Genomic DNA, 19,681 nt, shown 5'->3' on the forward strand with positions numbered 1-19,681 from the left:
GTAATTTAATCACTGGCTTATTTGACCGTGAGTACCCTCAAGGTAGGGACCATGCCTTATTAGTCATTGTTTCTCCAGCACCTGTCATAAACCAAGGCATAACAGGTATGTAAGAAATAATTCCTGAATTGAATGATCTCAGTCAATGGCACCAACACCCTACCAGTCACATAGGATAGAAAACTATCTTTCTAACCCCTCACTGAAATATCTTCCTGAGCTCTATTACCTCACTGCAATAGGCTGAATATTTGTGTCCCCTTCAAAATTCATATGTTGAAACCTAATCCCCAATGTGATTGTATTTGGAGATGGGGCCTTTGGGAGGTAGGTCACGAGGGTGGAGCTCTCATGAATGGGATTTGTGCCCTTTTTATAAGAGGCTCAGGGGAGCTTCCTCACCGCTTCCACCATGGGAGTATACAGCAAACAGATGGTCATCTATGAACCAGGATGCAGGGCTCAGCAGACATGGAATCTGTCAGCCTTGACCTTGCACTTCCAGCCTCCAGAACCGCAAGGAATAAATTTCTGTTGTTTATAAGCCACATAGTCTATGACAGTTTGTTATAGCAGCTTGAACAGACTAACCCGCTGACCACAGACCTTCTATCATTCTCTAAATACACCAAACCTCTGTGCCCTTGCTCATGCTGTTGCCTTGGCTAGAGATGCACTCCTTGCTCAGCTCCCATTCTCCATTATTCATCTTCTAAGGACCATCTGAAGCTCAAAATTCATAGTCAGGATGAATCTCTTCTTCCACTTATCCCAAAACACGAAATTCTACTTGGTACTTATTTAATAGCATCTTAATAATTATGCTTACTTCTGAATTTTCTCCTTGAGTTCATAAGCTCCTCGAGTTCAACTGGCTTATTCATCTTATATCCTTCAATAGCATGGTGCCTAGCATATAATGGGTCCACAAACATTGTAGAATAATAGCATTTTTCTGGTATGTAAACTGCCATTATTTCTGCTTCGCGTAAGAATGACAGTGAATTCCTTGAGGACCATGTCTGACACAGTGACTGGCATTTAGTAGGGCTTAATAAATAGTTACTGAATTTTAAAAATTAAAAGAAGACCAAAGGCTTCCCTGGTGGCACAGTGGTTAAGAATCCGCCTGCCAATGCAGGGGACATGGGTTCGAGCCCTGGTCCGGGAAGATCCCACATGCCGCGGAGCAACTAAGCCCTTGTGCCACCACTACTGAGCCTGCACTCTAGAGCCCACGAGCCACAACTACTGAGCCCACGTGCCACAACTACTGAAGCCCATGTGCCTAGAACCCGTGTTCTGCAACAAGCGAAGCCACTGCAATGAGAAGCCCTCGCACCACAACGAAAAGTAGCTCCCACTCGCCACAATTAGAGAAAGCCCATGCACAGCAACGAAGACCCAACACAGCCAAAAATAAATTAAAAAAAAAAAGACCAAGCAGTGAGTTTACTTCTCAGCCTTTATAAGGTATTTTTACTTTGCCTTTCTTCTTATCTCAATATAATTGAGGCTTCCACAGACTGACCCTATACTAATTATATATTTCCTGTTTGTTGCTTTTCAACGTGTACTGGTCCTCCACAAGTCAAGTTAGACTCCTTTATGACCCCTCGCAGTGTATGATATTTTCTACTTCTGCTAATATAATTATATTCCACTAGAATGAAAGTTCCAAATACTTCCTCTTACAATAAAGGTAGACTAAGTAATTTAGACCAATCCTCCTGGCTGAGAAAAACTGGATGAACTATTAAAAGCATCTATCTGAAGTCATCAGAGAGCCACCAAGTCAAATGAAGAACGACAAGGCCACGTATAAGAGGAGAATAAAATCCAAAGAGGTAAGCCCAGTGTTTGGTGCCACTCTTCCCAGTGGGCAGGAATTCTAAACAGAAGGGTCCATGGATTGAATTCAAGGAATCTACAAACTTGAATAGGAAAAAAATTACATCTTTATTTTTTAGTAACCTTTAACTGGAATTTAGTATTTCCTTCAACTATGAATGTAAATATAGTAGAAATAGCAGTTCCTGTGATTTTTTCAACAATAGAAATCTTAGATATTTTCATATCATATTAAAGTTGTTCCAGATATCTCACAATATCATTTATAGTCATCACCACTTCAAAAATAAGGTAATATTATACCCATTAGTAGTTCCAAGGGCCTCTACTAGTCATGAAAGAGGCAGCTGATAGACCGAGCAGGTAATAGTTTTGAATTGATGTTAAGTTCTTGAGTTTTCAAATGATTTTTAAGATTTGGCAGCCAAAAAACTGGAGTTCAGGACCCACCAAGGCTGGGGAGAGGGACCCTGGTAAATCCTTCAGGCTCTGGTTGGCACCATGAAAAGCTATACCTGGAAATATTGATAGATCAGCCCTCCCTGATACTTAAGCCCAGCTTCAAATGATTTCAACCCCTGATTGAACTGAGGTAATCCAGGATTGTGAGTGCTCAAGCCATCTGCCAAAAGCAAATGTAAATCCTCTCTGAAGAAAGATAACATCATTCTAGGCCTCATATTATCTCTATAGTTTTTCATATATTGATACAATATACAACACTCAACTAAAGGGCGGAAAAGTATACTACAAGATAAGACAATGGAGTAAAAAACCAAGAGACAGAGTAGATAATAGACAAAGACCCACAAAGAATCCAAATAATGAATGAAGGACTGTTTATAACCATGCTTTACTATGGTCAAGCAAATGAAAGATAAGATCTAGTAAAGAAACCATTAAAAAAGAAATGAATGGCAATTCTTTTTAAAAAAACTTTATTGAAGTATAGTTGATTTACAATGTTGTGTTAATTTCTGCTATACAGCAAAGTGATTCAGTTATATATATATTTTCTTTTACATATTCTTTTCTGTTATGGTATCCTGTTAGCACAGGATATTGAATATAGTCCCCTGTGCTATACAGTAGGACCTTGTTGTTTATCCATCCTTTATATAATAGTTTGCATCTGTTAACCCCAAACTCCCAATCCTTCCCTCCAACTCCCCTCCCCCTTGGCAACCACAAATCTGTTCTCTATATCTGTGAGTCTGTTTCTGTTTCATAGATATGTTCATTTGTGTCATATTTTAGATTCCACATATAAGTGATATCATATGGTATTTGTCTTTCTCTGACTTACTTCACTTAGTATGATCATCTCTAGGTCCATCCATGTTGCTGCAAATGGCATTATTTCATTCTTTTTGATGGCTGACTATATTCCATTGTATATATGTACCACATCTTCCTTTTCTCCATTCATCTGTCGATGGACATTTAGGTTGTTTCCATGTCTTGGCTATTGTAAATAGTGTTGCTATGAACATAGGGGTGCATATACCTTTTTGAATTATAGTTTTGTCTGGATATATGCTCAGGAAAGGGACTGCTGAATCATATGGCAACTCTATTTTTAGTTTTTTGAGGAACCTCCATACTGCTTTTCATAGTGGCTACACCAATTTACATTCCCACCAACAGTGTAGGAGGGTTCTCTTTTCTCCAAACACCCTCCAGCATTTGTTATTTGTAGACTTTTTAATGATGGCTGAATGGCAATTCTAGAATTAAAAAAATATAATGATCATAAAAGGCTACATATTGTATGATTCCAACTATATGACATTCTGGAAAAGGAAAAACTGTGAAGACAGTAAAAATATCAGAAATTGGAATGGAAAAAAGGGATAAACAGGTAGAGAATTTTTAGAGCAATAAAAATACTCTGTATGATACTATAATGATGGATATATCATTACACATCTGTCCAAACCCAGAGAATGTACAATACCAAGAGTGAACCCTAAGGTAGACTATGGACTTTGGGGGATAATGATGTGTCAGTGTAGGTTCATCAATTGTAACAAGTGTACCACTCTGGTGGGATGTTGGTATGAGAGAAGCATGAATTTTTAGGGGGCAGAGGGTATATAGAAAATCTCTACCTTCCTCTGAAATTTGCTGTGAACCTAACTGCTCTAAAAATAAGTCTGTAAAAAACAAACAAGAAAAGCATATTTGAACTACTATTTTAAAACGAAGGTTTTCAGAATAAACTAGAGGAATAAACTATAGAAAGTAAGCTAATTAAAATCCTCTTTGCTGCTGGAAATAAAAATAAGAAAGAATGAAGATGCACTGTAGGGGAGGCAAGACTAAGAAAAGTATGAGAAATACTAGTAAACAAATCCTAAGGTTTCTTCAAACTAACTTTCAACCATTTACAGTTTCCCCAACTTGCAATTCCTTTTTTTTTTTTAACATCTTCATTGGAGTATAATTGCTTTAAAATGGTGTATTAGTTTCTGCTTTATCACAAAGTGAATCAGCTATACGTATACATATATTCCCATATCCCCTCCCTCTTGCATCTCCCTCCCACCCTCCCTATCCCACCACTTTAGGCAGTCACAAAGCACTGAGCTGATCTCCCTGTGCTATGCAGCTGCTTCCTACTAGCTATCTATTTTACATTTGGTAGTATACATAAATCCATGCCACTCTCTCACTTCGTCCCAGCTTACCCTTCCCCCTCCCCATGTCCTCAGGTTCATTCTCTATGTCTGCATCTTTATTCCTGTCCTGCCCCTAGGTTCTTCACCATTTTTTTTTTTTTTTTTAGATTCCATATATATGTGTTAGCATACGGTATTTGTTTTTCTGTTTCTGACTTACTTCACTCTGTATGACAGACTCTAGGTCCATCCACCTCACTACAAATAACTCAATTTCGTTTCTTTTTATGGCTGAGTAATATTCCATTGTATATATGTGCCACAACTTTTATCCATTCATCTGTCGATGGACACTTAGGTTGCTTCCATGTCCTGGCTATTGTAAACAGAGCTGCAATGAACATTGTGGTACATGACTCTTTTTGAATTATGGTTTTCTCAGGGTATATGCCCAGTAGTGGGATTGCTGGGTCGTCCAACTTGCAATTTCTTTCTTCTTTCCTTTGCATTTAAAAGACTGATTAAAAGTGCCACAGTAAGACACACACACACACACACACACACACACACACACAAACAAAAACAAAATAATAATTGGAGTTAAGAACTCAGTAGATGGGTTTAACAGCAAATTAGACATAAATGAAAGGAGAATTAATGAACTGTAAAATAGAAAAAAATATTCACAATGAAGCATGAAAGACAAAATGATGAAAAAATGCAGAAAAGTGCATAAGAGTGGATACCATGAAAAAGTCTAATGTTTGTGTCATTAGAATCCCAGGAGTGAAGATAGTGCAACAGAAGTAATTTGAAAAGCTAAAAATTGAGAACTTTCCAAAATGGATAAAAGATGTAAGTTACGTGTTCAAGAAACACTGAGAACCCCAAATAGTTTATAAATATAAAGAAAAGCAAACCTAGGCACATCATAGAAAAACTACCAAAAACCAAAGACCAAATATCCAAAAGTAGCTAGAGATTATTGTAAAAGGAAAGATTATTTTCAAAGGTGTAAGAATAAGACTGATAGCTGACTTCTCAACAGAAACAGTGTAAACAAGAAGATAAAGGAATGGTATATGCAAAGTGCTAAAGGAAAATAATTGCCAACCTAGAATTTATATAAGAGAAAACAGGCCTTCAAAAATGAAGGTGAAAATTCAAATGAGGTCTATAGATAGTTAATAGTTTTCAAGTAATAAGTCTCTGACTTTTTAAATTATACTATGGTTATAGAAGACGTTAACATTGATGGAAGCTGGGTGAAAGGGTTATAGGAATTCAATAATATTTTTGCAACTTTTTTGTAAGTCTAAAATAATTAAAAGAGAAAAAAAAGTGAAATAAAGATAGTTTGAATGATAGCTAACTTCAGAATGGAAGCTCCATGAAGGTTGAGATTTCTTGTCTGTTTTGTTCACTTCTATCCCCTAGTGTCTAGAAAACTAACAAAATGCACTCAGTAAATATTTTTGAATGAATGAACAGTAGCAGTACCTATCATTTATTCAACACCTAGTATATCTTAGGTAGAATGCCAAGCACTTTACATTCATTATCTCATTTAAACCTTCTATCAGTCATGTAACATGGAATTTTATTTTATTATATGAGTCTCCCTATTTTATAGGTGAGGCTAAGCAACCTGCCCAAGGTCACATACTATTAAGTTAGATGGCAGGCTCTCGAACATAGATCTGATTCCAAAGTCTGTGTTGTTAACCACTACGCTACAGTGCTTTCATGTCACATAAAAATACTTCTTTCTTTTTCATTTATCCCTATTCTACTCACCTTTCCAGGTTATATTAGTCAGTGTTATTCAGAGAAACAGAACCAATAGTATATATATAAATATATGTAAGAGGAGATATAGCTTATCTAATTATGGAATTGACTCATGTGATTATAGAGGCCAAGAAGTCCCATGATCTGCCACTTGCAATCCTGAGAACAAAGAAAGTTGGTTAATTCAACCAAATCTGAAGGTCTAAGAGCCAGGGAAGCCAATAGTATAAGTCTCAGTCTGAGTCCAAAGACCCAAGAATCAGGGGGCCAATGGTGTTAAGTTCTAGTTCAGGTTTGGAGGTCTGAGAACCAGGAGTGCAGATGTGCAAGGGCAGAAGAAAATGGAAATCCCAGCTCAAGCAAATTTACCCTTCTTTACCTTTTTGTTCTAATCAGGCCCTCAGTGGATTAGATGATGCCCATATGCATTGGTGAGGACAATCTTCTTTATTCAGTTTACTGATTCAAATGCTAATCTTTTCTGAAAACACCTTCATAGACACATCCAGAAATAATGTTTTACCAGCTACTGGGGCACCCCTTAGCTTGGTCAGGTTGACACATAAAATTAACCATCACAGAGGTCAAAACAAACTCCTCTATGATGTAACTACTGTAGTACCCATTATTTCACCTTACTCTCAGATCTCAGAGCACAATTTAATGCAATTATATAAGGTCTTGAATTGTTCTGTAGCTGTTAATCAATAAGCATTATCTCCTCAACCAGATTACACTCCCTTAGGCTTGTGACCATATCTTATATTCCTATTGATATAGGCCACATTTGAAGCTCTATAACAATACCTGCTATTTCGGTAAAGGCATGAAGAAAAATATTTAGTTGGAAAAACCATGCAAGGAACGGTGTTTTGGGATGCTTTAGAGATAGGGCCTGTATGGTTTAAGATTCTAAACAACAAATTTGACTCAGAAAAATACTACCTTAAAAAGGTGGTTTGGGTGGGCTTCCCTGGTGGCGCAGTGGTTGAGAGTCCGCCTGCCGATGCAGGGGACACGGGTTCGTGCCCCGGTCCGGGAAGATCCCACATGCCGCGAAGTGGCTGGGCCCGTGAGCCATGGCCGCTGAGTCTGCGCGTCCGGAGCCTGTGCTCCTCAACGGGAGAGGCCACAACAGTGAGATGCCCGCGTACCACACACACACAAAAAAAGGTGGTTTGGGGACATCCCTGACGGTCCAGTGGTTAAGACTTCGGCTTCCAATGCAGGGGTTGTGGGTTCAATCCCTGGTCAGGGAGCTAAGATCCCACATGCCTCAAGGCCAAAAAAGCAAAACATAAAACAGAAGCAATATTGTAACAAATTCAATAAAGACTTTAAAAATGGTCCAGTTAAAAAAAAAAAAAAAAAAGGTGGTTTTTACATCAAGTTTTCTATAATACCTTTTTTTCCTTACGGCAATTTAGCGGATGTTCAGGGCAATTTGGACAGAGCTGCACAGTTCTCTAGGTTAAACCCCCTTGAGAGGGCACATATATTACATAGAAGGTGAAGTCTGAGAGGGTGCAGATGAGCAATTACCCCCACACATGTAAATTGCAGCTTGTGTGGTGTAAATATACTGTCTCTGCCTGGACCTGCCCGTGTAACATTCTCTCTTTGGGCTCTGTGGTTTCTCAGTGCATCCAACTGTTTGGAGGCTGGAGCTTGGCTCAGCAAGCACAGATAAACAGCTTCCTGGAGCAAGCTGCCAGTGTGACGAGCAATGACCTCAGCAGAGAATGTCTGCTTTTCATTACCCTGAGCACATCACTGTACTGCTAGAGCTAAGAGCGGGAACAATACAAGCTGCATAGCCCCGACTAGCTCAGGTCTCCCATTACACCTTGAATTTTTAAAATCTTGGCAGCCAGAGGAAAGAGGGTATAGACAGGAAGTGAGGAAATGGCTTTTTTGTGAAAAAAGAAAAGAAAAGCTTTCTTAGGCTATTCTCTGAATAAACTAAATAATGAGTGAAGTGGCTAACACTAAATGGCTAATAGTCGTGCAGAAAATCATCAAACGTCTTTAATCTCCAAACAGTGCAGGGTAAGCAAAAAGTGTTACAGAAAACAAGACAGACTAAAAGTCCTCAAGATTTTCAACTTTGATACCATTTAAAGAGAAAGAAGAAGAAGACTATCACTTTCCAAAAAAGCCATGAAGTAGGAGGGAAGCAAAAATCCCAGAAAACTGGAGATAAAGGGGAATGAGACTCGATGAAAATGAATTACATATAGTCAGATATTTTATACCTGTCATTTCACTAGATTTGCATAACAACCCTATGAGACAGGTATTTTCATCCCTAGCAATTGTTTTGACTTGGAAAATATAACACAAGGACCTTAACAAAGGCATTTGTTATTAATGCTATTTAATGACAAAGGGATGAATTCAAGGCTGCTTCTATGGCCACACCAGAAATGGCATTACCTACTGTGGCAGCCCCAGAACTCAGTAATCCTGGAATGATGAGTCTTCAAATAAATTTACATGCTCATAACATTTTCTGATAAGGTAGTTTCTACCGTGCTGCTCCGAGCTGCATTTGTTAGTTGAAAAAAGAAATCACAGTTGTAGCCTCAGACAAGAACCTGGTTGGATATGACCCCTCTTGAAGGACCCTGAGAATTTGTTTTGTGGGGAAGTCAGAATGCAGAGATGCACCTGCCATGGGGCCGGAGGCTATGGACAGACAAACATCTTAGTAAATCATAATAACAGAGAGAAGCTTCATTTGACTTTCATTTCACTTTTCTCAGGGAAGAAGGACCTTTGTGTGGCTGCCAAAAATCTAACTGTCCATCCTCCTTCCCCTTTCTCCCCTCTGGCCCCATCCCAGTTCATTAACAACCCTCTGGTTAAAGGTGCCAGATTGTGTCATTCTTTCCTGCTCTCATGCCAGGCCTGTGCTGCCAGCACCACAGATCTTCGAGAGCTCTGAGCAAATTATGGAAGAAGTTAAAAGCACTGATGAATTTAAATTGCTCAATTGTTGATGAAGTAAAGTTTCTTAACTTCTGATTAGCTATTTTACATTGCTAATAGCACTACTGACATGTTACTTCAGATTTGTGTGTATCTACCTGATTGCCAGAGGAGTACTCAGGGAATTATCAGAGTGACAAGGAATACCAGGGCTTGGATTGGACCAAGTAAAGGTTCTTTATATTATTTATAGATTAAAATAAATCAAGTAATTTCTCTAAGGGGAAATATTTTAGTGTGGAGAATTATCCCTAAAATTTATACTAGCTAGCTGTAAAAGCAGCTCCCATGAAAACAGAAATAATATCGCTGGGTCTTGAGAATACTTCAGCCAAGGATGGAGTTCCTTCATTTCCTCTTATTGAACAGTTTCACAACAGCTAAATTTCTCTTAAATTGTAGCAGGGAGGGGGTGGGGAAGTAAGGTGTTTCCTGACAGGGAGAATCTGGGCCCAATTATTACTTCCATAACCTTTGACTGCAACTTCTAAATGAGTCAGGGGACCAGTGGGCTGTGAAATGGCTTCCTCAGTTACCAGGTCAAGTGCTGCTGGATGGTTTCCTATAATCAAAACATGAAGGGACTGAAGAAGAGAGACGGATTCTAAGCAAATATGCAGCTTCTTATGTCCTCAATGAACCTGGATTTTTAAGTTTCAAAATAGATTTTGGTGACTCTCAACTCACCACTATGTTTCCCTGGTGTCCTTTTGCTATAAGATACCTCTGGTAATATGGAAAAGAACCAGAATCCTCTATAGATTTCACAAATGATGGCTTAACAGAAATGCCTGGGCCAATAACAGTGAGGATAGGATTGCTTCAGCTATGGCAAAATCTATTCGTGGCAATTATCTGAGTCTGAGAATCCAGATGTTGACAATGAAAAATGGATTGTTTTCTGTTACAATGTGTCAACTCCAGCTAAGAACTGAACTGTGGAAAAAAGATGGGGGTGAGGGGTAGGCTGGGAGAAGTATTACACCTTTTGAAGAAGCCAATGATAGGATTAGTCACCATTCCTTCACTATACCACATTTTGACTCAATTTAACAACAATAAATTGGGAAAACATGGAGCAGAAATGGCCCAGAGAAGTCTTAAGTCCACCCCTCATTCAAAGCTATGAGCCTGGAAATCAGTGAGTTCCTAGTTTGTTCTGATGTGTTTTTTGTTGCTCCAAATCCACTCCTCTGTTACCATGGGCACAAGAAGAACCCAAAACATTACTTAAATGCTGGGTGGTGGATAATCCTAAAAAATTTGCCAATTTTAGAACTGAAAGTTTATACCCTGACTGTTCTAGATTACTGAGGAGAGAAGTGGGTCATCTTTCATAGGGCTTAGAGCACCTGTTTTATAAAAGAAGAAATAATACATATTTTATAATCATGCATTGTTTTCATTAAGTTATATTTTAAGTGATTTAAGAATATGCACTATTGGAATCTCCTTTTTTTCTCCAAGAGTGAATTAATGAAGTTCACATTTCATGGACTTATTCTAATTAAAACAATAAAAAAAGGAATTTGAGGCTGGTACCTTTTACTACAAGAGTATATAAAAAAGCATGCAAGTTCCCAACTGAATTCTGATAATATGTATCACAATGGAATTACTAATGTTCTTTTTCCAAAGATTGATAAATACTTCCATCTCCATATTTATACTATCTATTAGATAACACAAATAATTTTATGACTAATTATTTTATTGTTTTTACTTATTATATATGAGCAGCGCATGAGGGAGGCCAATTACTTGTAAGATAGCTTTCTATGACTACTGCCTGTTAAGGGTATTCCACTCTGAGAAGCAGCACATAAAATCAATCAAATTATTTTTTTTGGACACAGAAAGCCTAGGTAATAAAGGTGGACAAAAAGAAGGTAGGTCACCTGAGCTGAGATAACTTATCACCTCTCAAATGGGATGAGCCAGTCATTCCATGGGATAAGCCCTCAAATGCCATCTCCTCCAAGGGGCCTTCCTGGCCATCCTATATATCACATTATCCTAGTTACTTCCTTGTTACACTTATCAGCTGTGTAACCTAGGGAATGTTACTTTTGTGTGCCTGAATTTCCTAATGTATAAAATGAAGATAATACTAATATTCCACCTCATAGTATTTTGAGAATTAAATGAGATAATACATGTTATATGCTTAGAACCATGCCCAGCACATAGCAAGTATTTATTAACTATTAGCTATTGTCGTCATTGTCAGCTTACTTGTTTATTGGCTATCTCCCTCACTAAACAGCTAGGTTCATGAGGGTAATTACCTTATTTGTCTTGTTCACCACTATGTCTTCTTCATTGCCAAATACACATAGGCACACAGTAGGTGCTCAAAAATAATTACTGAATGAATGCTGTCGTATATTCTCACATATCCTTAAAAAAAACTTCCATCAATGAAGGATATCTGTATATGTACTTGTAACCAAAACAGTCATCATGAAAACTTCCCTAGAAAGGTAAAATCATCATTTAAAAAAGAACAAAAACAAGACACTTGATTATAAAAAAAGAGTCCTCCTGGGCCCACCAACCAAGACCACAGAGTATCATTCTTTTCTATATTAGTATGTGGAGGTCAAGCTCTCTGATGCCACAGTGTTGTAACTATCAATTTAGCCTGTGAAGAAGGGTTCCCAATCGTGATAGGAATTCTCAGATTTCAGCCTGTTTTTCTCTCATCATTATTTTCCAATGTCCTAAAAAAACACATTTCTCATTTTATCTTTCCCACAAGAACCTGGTCACACTCTGCTGTCGTTTCTAAGTTACAGCTACTCTAGCCTCACTTTCTTGTCTGTACTTCTTCAGAGGTCCTGACCCCGTGCCGACACTTGGTCTATTCTTAGAGCGGCACCTCTAAATATTAATTCCTTTTACCTTTCATTGGTTGAAAGATGGCATTCAGAGGTAGAGGTTGCATACAACATGAAAGAAAATCCTGTGGGATTTCGTATCCCTCTTTCAAGAGTGTCCAGAAGAATATGATCTGAAGAGCTCACAGTCTTGCAGACACACGCACACACGCACACGCACACGCACACACACACAGTACAGCTTAGCTACTCATGCTTTACAGCTTATCCAGATTTGCTGGAACAATCATGGATTTGTTGGAAAACACCAAGCACCAAGGAGTGACAGCACAGGTGAGAGGGCAAGCCGATCCATAGAAGAAAATCGGCAGAAAAACCTTCCAAAAACAATTTTGAAGAGTATTTTTATCATTGCTCAAAGGTAAATTATCCACCATTAAACGTATGAAAATCTCAATGTCTGAACTTGAAACTGAGAGATGGAAGTGCACACTTAACACATTTTAAAAAAAGTTATGTTTCCTATTGTTTCGAGACAGCTCCGATTGTATCCCCTCCAAAAGGACAACATAAAACATTTAAATGGCAATGAATGGAGGTCACCAGACAAAGCTATGTGATAAACTGTGTGAAGTACAGCTCATAAGGGAAATTTCAAAGAATCCAGAAAACATAGCTAGAAGAGACCTCATATTATTATCTGGTTAGGCCTCCAGCAACATTAGGCATTATAGCGACTTGGAGACAGTACAGAATAGTGGCCTTTGTAATACTGCAGATGAGGCTTGGTTCCTAATTCTGTCATTTATTAGCTTGTGAACTTAAAGAAGCTATTTTAACTTTTCTGAGCCTCAGTTTCCTCATCTATAAAATAGAGATAATAATATTACCTATTTCAAAGAATTATAGTTGCTGAAACATAGTATGAGTTTAATAAAACATTTTTTATTATAATATATAATTATTATGTTATTTTTATTTATTAGCACATTAGACTTTATTATACCCATTTCACAGTTGAGGCAACTGAAGCCCAGAAAATTTCAGAGGGACTTCTCTGGTGGCACAGTGGTTAAGAATCCACCTGCCAATGCAAGGGACATGGGTTCAATCCCTGGTCCGAGAAGATCCCACATGCCACTGAGCAACTAAGCCAGTGTGCCACAACCACCGAGCCAGTGCTCTACAGCCCGCAAGCCACAACTACTGAAGCCCGCGTACTCTAGGGCCCACGTTCCACAACTACTGAGCCTGCGTGCTGCAACTACTGAAGCCTGTGAGCCTGGAGCCCGAGCTCCTCAACAAGAGAAGCCACCGCAATGAGAAGCCTGCGCACCTCAACGAAAAGTAGCCCCCGCTTACTGCAAGTAGAGAAAGTCCATGCGCAGCAACGAAGACCCAACACAGCCCAAAAAAAAAAGGAAAAAAATATCAGAAATTTTCCCAAGATTATGGAGTGAGGACTTATAAGGATAGGAGCTCTTTTTCTTCCCAGGGCAGAGCTCTTTTCACTTCATTATGCTTCTATAAATCATTACAAAACTCAGGTCTGCGAAAGAAGGATTTTCAGTAGATAAATTCACAATCAAAGGAAAATCAGGAACTTCTACCATTCAGGTCTCCTTGTCTACCAAATACTACTTCCTATTCAATCATATATGAACACCTTTCAAGTTGAGTTTTGTGTTTTTTTGTTTTTTTGTTTTTAAGGATTTTGGAGCTTTGATGCTGGCTCACCTCTTAAAATAACTTGCCTCAGGCCAATATGGTGTTTTAGAGTTATAGAAATGTCAGGTAGAATGGCCATTACCAAAAAATCTAGAAACAGTAAATGCTGGAAAGGGTGTGGTGAAAAGGGAACCCTCCTGCACTGTTGGTGGGAATGTAAATTGATACAACCACTACAGAGAACAGCATGGAGGTTCCTTAAAAAACTAAAAATAGAACTACCATATGACATAGCAATCCCACTTCTGGGCATATACCCTGACAAAACCATAATTGAAAAAGAGACATGTACCACAATGTTCATTGCAGCAGTATTTATAATAGCCAGGACATGGAAGCAACCTACGTGTCCATCAACAGATGAATGGATAAAGAAGATGAGGCACATATATACAATGGAATATTAGCCATAAAAAGAAACGAAATTGAATTATCTGTGGTGATGTGGATGGACCTAGAGTCTGTCATACAGAGTGAAGTAAGTCAGAAAGAGAAAAACAAATACCGTATGCTAATGCATATATATGGAATCTAAAAAAAAAAAAGAAATGGTACCGATGCGGCAGGGCAGGAATAAAGACATAGACATAGGGAATGGACTTGAGGACACAGTTGGGGGGTGCTTGAGAGGGGGAAGCTGAGGTGAAGTGAGAGTAACATCGACATATATACACTACCAAATGTTCAATAGCTAGTGGGAAGCAGCAGCATAGCACACGGAGATCAGCCCGGTGCTTTGCGATGACCTAGAGGGGCGGGATAGGGAGGGTGGGAGGGAGGTTCAAGAGGGAGGGGATATGGAGACATATGTATGCATATGGATGATTCACTTTGTTATACAACAGAAACTAACAGTATTGTGAAGCAGTTATACTCCAATAAAGATCTATTTTAAAAAAATGTCAGGTATGTGCCATTCACATAGATTATGTAATTTTTAGTTTTCTAAGGACAAGAAACTGCTCACTTGGCAACTAGATTTCTATCAGCACTGTGGAAAAAAGTCTTAAGATTTTTTTTTTCCAACAGTGTACTGCTAGATAAAAGCTATAGTCAATAGCATTTGGAAACAGTTATAAGCCTTACTAGAGTTCGGTATTAGTTACATACACCAGTGGGTTCACTTTTGGAGTGCTACATACATGGTATACAGCTTCTTTTTTTTTTTTTGGCCGTGCTGCGCGTCATATGGGATCTTAGTTCCTGATCAGGGACCTAACCCGTGCCCCCTATAGTGTAAGTGCGGAGTCCTAACCACTGGACCGCCAGGGAATTCCAGTAGACAGCTTCTTAAATGGCAGGATATAGAACTTTATCAAAAAGAATCAAGAAAAAAGAGAGAAAGAACAAGAGACGGTCCTTATTCATAATAAGACCAAGAATAAGAGTGGATAGTATGCAATAACCTAAAATACAGATACAGCTGTAGATTCAACATTTACCTAACACCTATCATATAATAAGCATCATGCCAGGTATTGGGAATACAGGGATGAAGAAGAAATGATGCCTATCCTCAAGGAACCAGCACAGTAGGGAAAGGACTTATAAAGGAGATGGGGGAGGGGGAATAGAGTAAAATGAAAAAAGCCAGGAAGAAGCACTGTCCCCAGAAGAATCATATTTCATTTGGCAAGGAGCCTCAAGGGTGCTCGTACAGATTAAATAGCCTAGAAACTTGACCCCTAGGCTTGTCAGTTCTGTAAAAGCAAGCAAGGCTATTCAATCTCAGTCTTTATTCCCAGTCCACCTCATTTGCTTCAGCCCATACCTCGAGAACAAGTGACATTCCTTGTTCTACTTCACCCTCCTTTAGAAGACTGGGAGAAGAGAAGGGACCAGCTCTGATCCTGGCAAGCCTGTTTTTCCCAGGAACTTGAAATTCCAATCCATAAGAAATCTAGATTTTGTTTGCAAGACTTATAGCTCAGCAAAAGAGCTGGGGGAGTCAAGAATTCCCCTAACAGCAACCCAAGTTAAGGCCATTAGAAGAGATGTCTGATCTTCAAGGAAACTCTGGAGAACAGAAAGGAAAATAAAATTGTTTTCAAGGAGGATGGACTTGAGCTCATGATGCACCATAAGTAGAAGCCTATAAGAGGCTATTCTTCCTTTTTTAGAATGCTTACAATAAACCAGAAAAAAAGGAAAAAGAAGACAAATGATTATATAAATATGTTGGCATTTTGGTAATAAAAATAATTTTTTGTATTTCTTTAGCATATCCTTTCATGAAGACCAAGGTATTTTAAACTGATTATTTCATTCAGCCTAAAAACAGTTCTGTGATACCAAAAAGAAAGAAATAGGTAAGAGAGATTAAGAGGTATAAACTTTCAGTTGCAAACTAAATGACTTACGGGTATGAAATGTACAGTGTGGGGAATATGGTCAATAACTATGTAATACCTAAAAAAGAAACAAAAACAAAAAACTATGTAATATCTTTGTATGGTGAACTATCACAACTAGACTTATTGCAGTGATCAGTTTCAAATGCATAGAAGTATCAAATCACTATGTTGTGTAACAGGAGCTAACAGTGTTATAGGTCAATAATTCAAAAACAAACAAACTCATAGAAAAAAAGATCAGATTTCAGGTCATCGGAGGTAGGTGGGGGATAGGAGGAATTGCATAAAGGCAGGCAAAACTTCCAGTTATAAGATAAACCAGTACTAGGGATGTAATAATGTACAAGATGATAAATATAATTAACACTGCTACATGTTACAAATGAAAATTGTTGAGAGTAAATCCTAAGAGTTCTCATCAAAAGAAAAAAGTTTTTTTCTATGTCTTTAATTATCTATCTATATAAGATGATGGATGTTCACTAAACTTATTATGATAATCACTTCATGATGTATGTAAATCAAATCATTATGCCATGAACCTTAAACTTAGACAGTACTATACGTCAATTATATCTTGAAGAAATTATAACTTGAAGAAAACAATTTTTTAATAAATTAAAAAATAATCATTTTGACTTTTACACACTCCAAGCATACTTTATAAAGAAACACTACTCCTCAAAGATATAATCTGTGAAAGATGTCCTGCCTCTAGAAATAATCTTAAATCATTAAGTGATTGACACAGCCTCCTGTAGAAAGAAAACTGCAGAGGAATATCATCCTAAGCATTTCCACGAAAAAAGCCAGCCAAGAAAAACACAGGCTAAAGGAACACTGACTAAAGGAAATCAGAGTGAATATTCTGAATAAGAGGGAAAGTTAAAAATTATAAGAGGAACCTAAAAAAACCAGATCTAATAGATCAAACAAGCAGCAGTTGAACTTTTATAGTTATCACCACTCATGAGACTTATCATTGGACAAAACTAGCTGCACCAAAGGCATGTTCCAAAACCTGTTTGGGCAGCCCTCAATCAGTCTAAGCATTCACTGCCACTACATAATCAGCATTGCCCTGCTCTACTTTTCATGTATCTTGCCTGCTTCCAAAAGCCTCCCCTGGGCCCACGCCATAGGCAAAGCACTCATGTACTTACTATTCAGTGAAGAACCTGGCAATGCCATATTGGCTAATATCTTCCTTGTTCTCTAGCAGCTGGCATACTGCATCCTCCATGTATGTGAGGACATGGCGCTGGGCTACAAAAAACAAACAAACAAAGACAGAAAGAGAAAGTGAGAGGGATACAAAAAAAAAAGTCCTTCCAATCCCAGTAGGCCATGAAAGTCAATCAAGGTGTTGGTTCTGTTCTAGGAAGTGGACTGGAATAGGCAAACCAAACTTGCTGGCCCTAACTGAGCTAGTCTCAATGGGCAGAATGGGAGATGCTGTAGAACATAACCTATTGCCATGTGATTGGCTGTTAGTATTAATATCAACCCTTCACTCTTCATTTCAGTAATTAGGGTGAGGAGCTTTAGCACCATTTAGCAGGTACACCTGGGAATTCTTTCTTCCTACCTCCTTCCACCTTCTTCCACTTCTGCGTGTCCCAGAAATTTATCCCAGGGAGTAATGATTCTATGCCTGAAACATGGATGATCTGACTGCAAGGAAAACTCAATTCTTTAATTTAAAAAAAAGTCACTGAAAAAGTTTAAGGACCATGAAGATTTCAGTAAAGTTGTCATAAGTTATTAACCTTGATAAATAATAAGACCATGAAATCTGTGTGGCCCAATTTATCAGAAATCATGTTTTCTACATTTGTTGTGACGGATAAATGTGTGACTTAATCATGGGCTTGTAATACAGGGTGTGATGAGTATTAGAATTAGACAGACCTGGGCTGGAATCATGGCTCTGTCTAATAGCTTAATCTTGGATAGTTATTTAATCTGCACCTGTTTTCTTCTTTATCAAGTGTGGAAAGAAACATTATTTAATTAAATTAATTTATTTATAAATTGAAGTATAGTTGATTTACAATGTTGTGTTAGATTCTGGTGTACAACAAAGTGACTCAGTTATATATATATGTTCTTTTTCATATTCTTTTCCATTATAAGTTATTACAAGAGATCGAATATAGTTTTCTGTGCTGTACAGTAGAACCTTGTTGTTTATCTATTTTATATATAGTAGTTTGTATTTGCTAATTCCAAACTCCTAGTTTATCCCTTCCCCCTTCCCCTTTGGTAACTGTAAGTTTGTCATCTATGTCTGTGGGTCTGTTTCTGTTTTGTAAATAAGTTCATTTGTACCATAATTTATTTTACTTATTTTTATTTTTTTATACATTTATTTATTTATTTTTGGCCGCATTGGGTCTTCGCTGCTGCATGCGGGCTTTCTCTAGTTGTCGCGAGCGGGGGCTACTCTTCGTTGCAGTGTGCGGGCTTCTCATTGCAGTGGCTTCTCTTGTTGTGGAGCACGGGTTCTAGGCGTGCGGGCTTCAGTAGTTGTGGCACGTGGGCTCAATAGTTGTGGCTTGTGAGCTGTAGAGCGCAGGCTCAGTAGTTGTGGCGCATGGGCTTAGCTGCTCCGTGGCATGTGGGATCTTCCCGGACCAGGGCTCGAACCCATGTCCCCTGCATTGGCAGGCGATTCTTAACCACTGCACCACCAGGGAAGTCCCTGTATCATATTTTAGATTCCACATATAAGTGATGAAAGAAACATAATTTAATTCTTTCTCAAAACATGGTCAATCAACTTCTTGATCTGAATCACTCGAGACACCCTGTTAAAATACAAATTGATCATCTGACAATATCTCAGACTTGGTGACCTTAAAATTCTAACTGGAGCCCAGTAATCTTTAACAGGTACCCTTGATGTTTCTGATGTAGTTTAAGAATCACTGGTTAAGAACTTTGGCTTTGGAGTTCCAAGACACTTGAGTTCCATTCTCAGCCCCACCAAATGCTAGCTGTGTGACCTTGAGCAAATTATTCTGCAAGCCTATTTCCTGTGGATAATAATACCGTTACTATTCATAAACCACAATACCTGGTTTTCTTGATAATATATTTTATTAAAAGCTATGTCAAAGGGCTATTGGAGGTTTACTTCAGTAATACAGCAGAGCTTCTAATGTAGCAGGTGCTCACGAAATGCTTGCTCCCCTTCCCTGAGTTTTGTCTTTAGGTATAACAGTGGTAGCCTGGCACACTTCATATAGAAACTTCCAATTCAGTACTTCCATTTGCCATCCTATTTTTTACAAAAAAGCAAAACAAAACAACTTTCGTCTGGAACAGTAAGAACAAAAAACCCAAAAGTAATAAATATCTTGCCAAAAAGCAGTTCCACAAAGTTGCTACTGAGATGGGCATTTGCCTCTTTCACATTTTCATCCTTCAGGAAAATATGAAAGAATTACCTAAAATTTGTAAAAATAGGTACTTCAAAAAAACATTCCTGAAGTCCTGGTAG

At 38.2% G+C, this 19,681-nt stretch overlaps 1 protein-coding gene across 2 annotated transcripts in view; it reads right to left on the reverse strand.

Moving 5' to 3' along the window:
• The window catches only part of CSTPP1 (centriolar satellite-associated tubulin polyglutamylase complex regulator 1), a 187,089-nt gene that overhangs the window by 131,957 nt on the left and 35,451 nt on the right, over nt 1-19,681 (reverse strand). Inside the window, exon 2 of one of the 2 annotated variants that reach the window (XM_004264073.4) lies at nt 17,340-17,442. The exons of the other annotated variant lie outside the window; for it this stretch is intronic. Within the exon in view, the coding sequence (XP_004264121.1) occupies nt 17,340-17,442 (103 nt within the window). The remainder of the gene's footprint in view (nt 1-17,339; nt 17,443-19,681) is intronic. 2 annotated transcript variants of the gene reach the window in all.

Source organism: Orcinus orca, chromosome 8 (genome assembly GCF_937001465.1).
Source record: "Orcinus orca chromosome 8, mOrcOrc1.1, whole genome shotgun sequence".
In the NCBI taxonomy this organism is placed as follows: Eukaryota; Metazoa; Chordata; class Mammalia; order Artiodactyla; family Delphinidae; genus Orcinus; species Orcinus orca.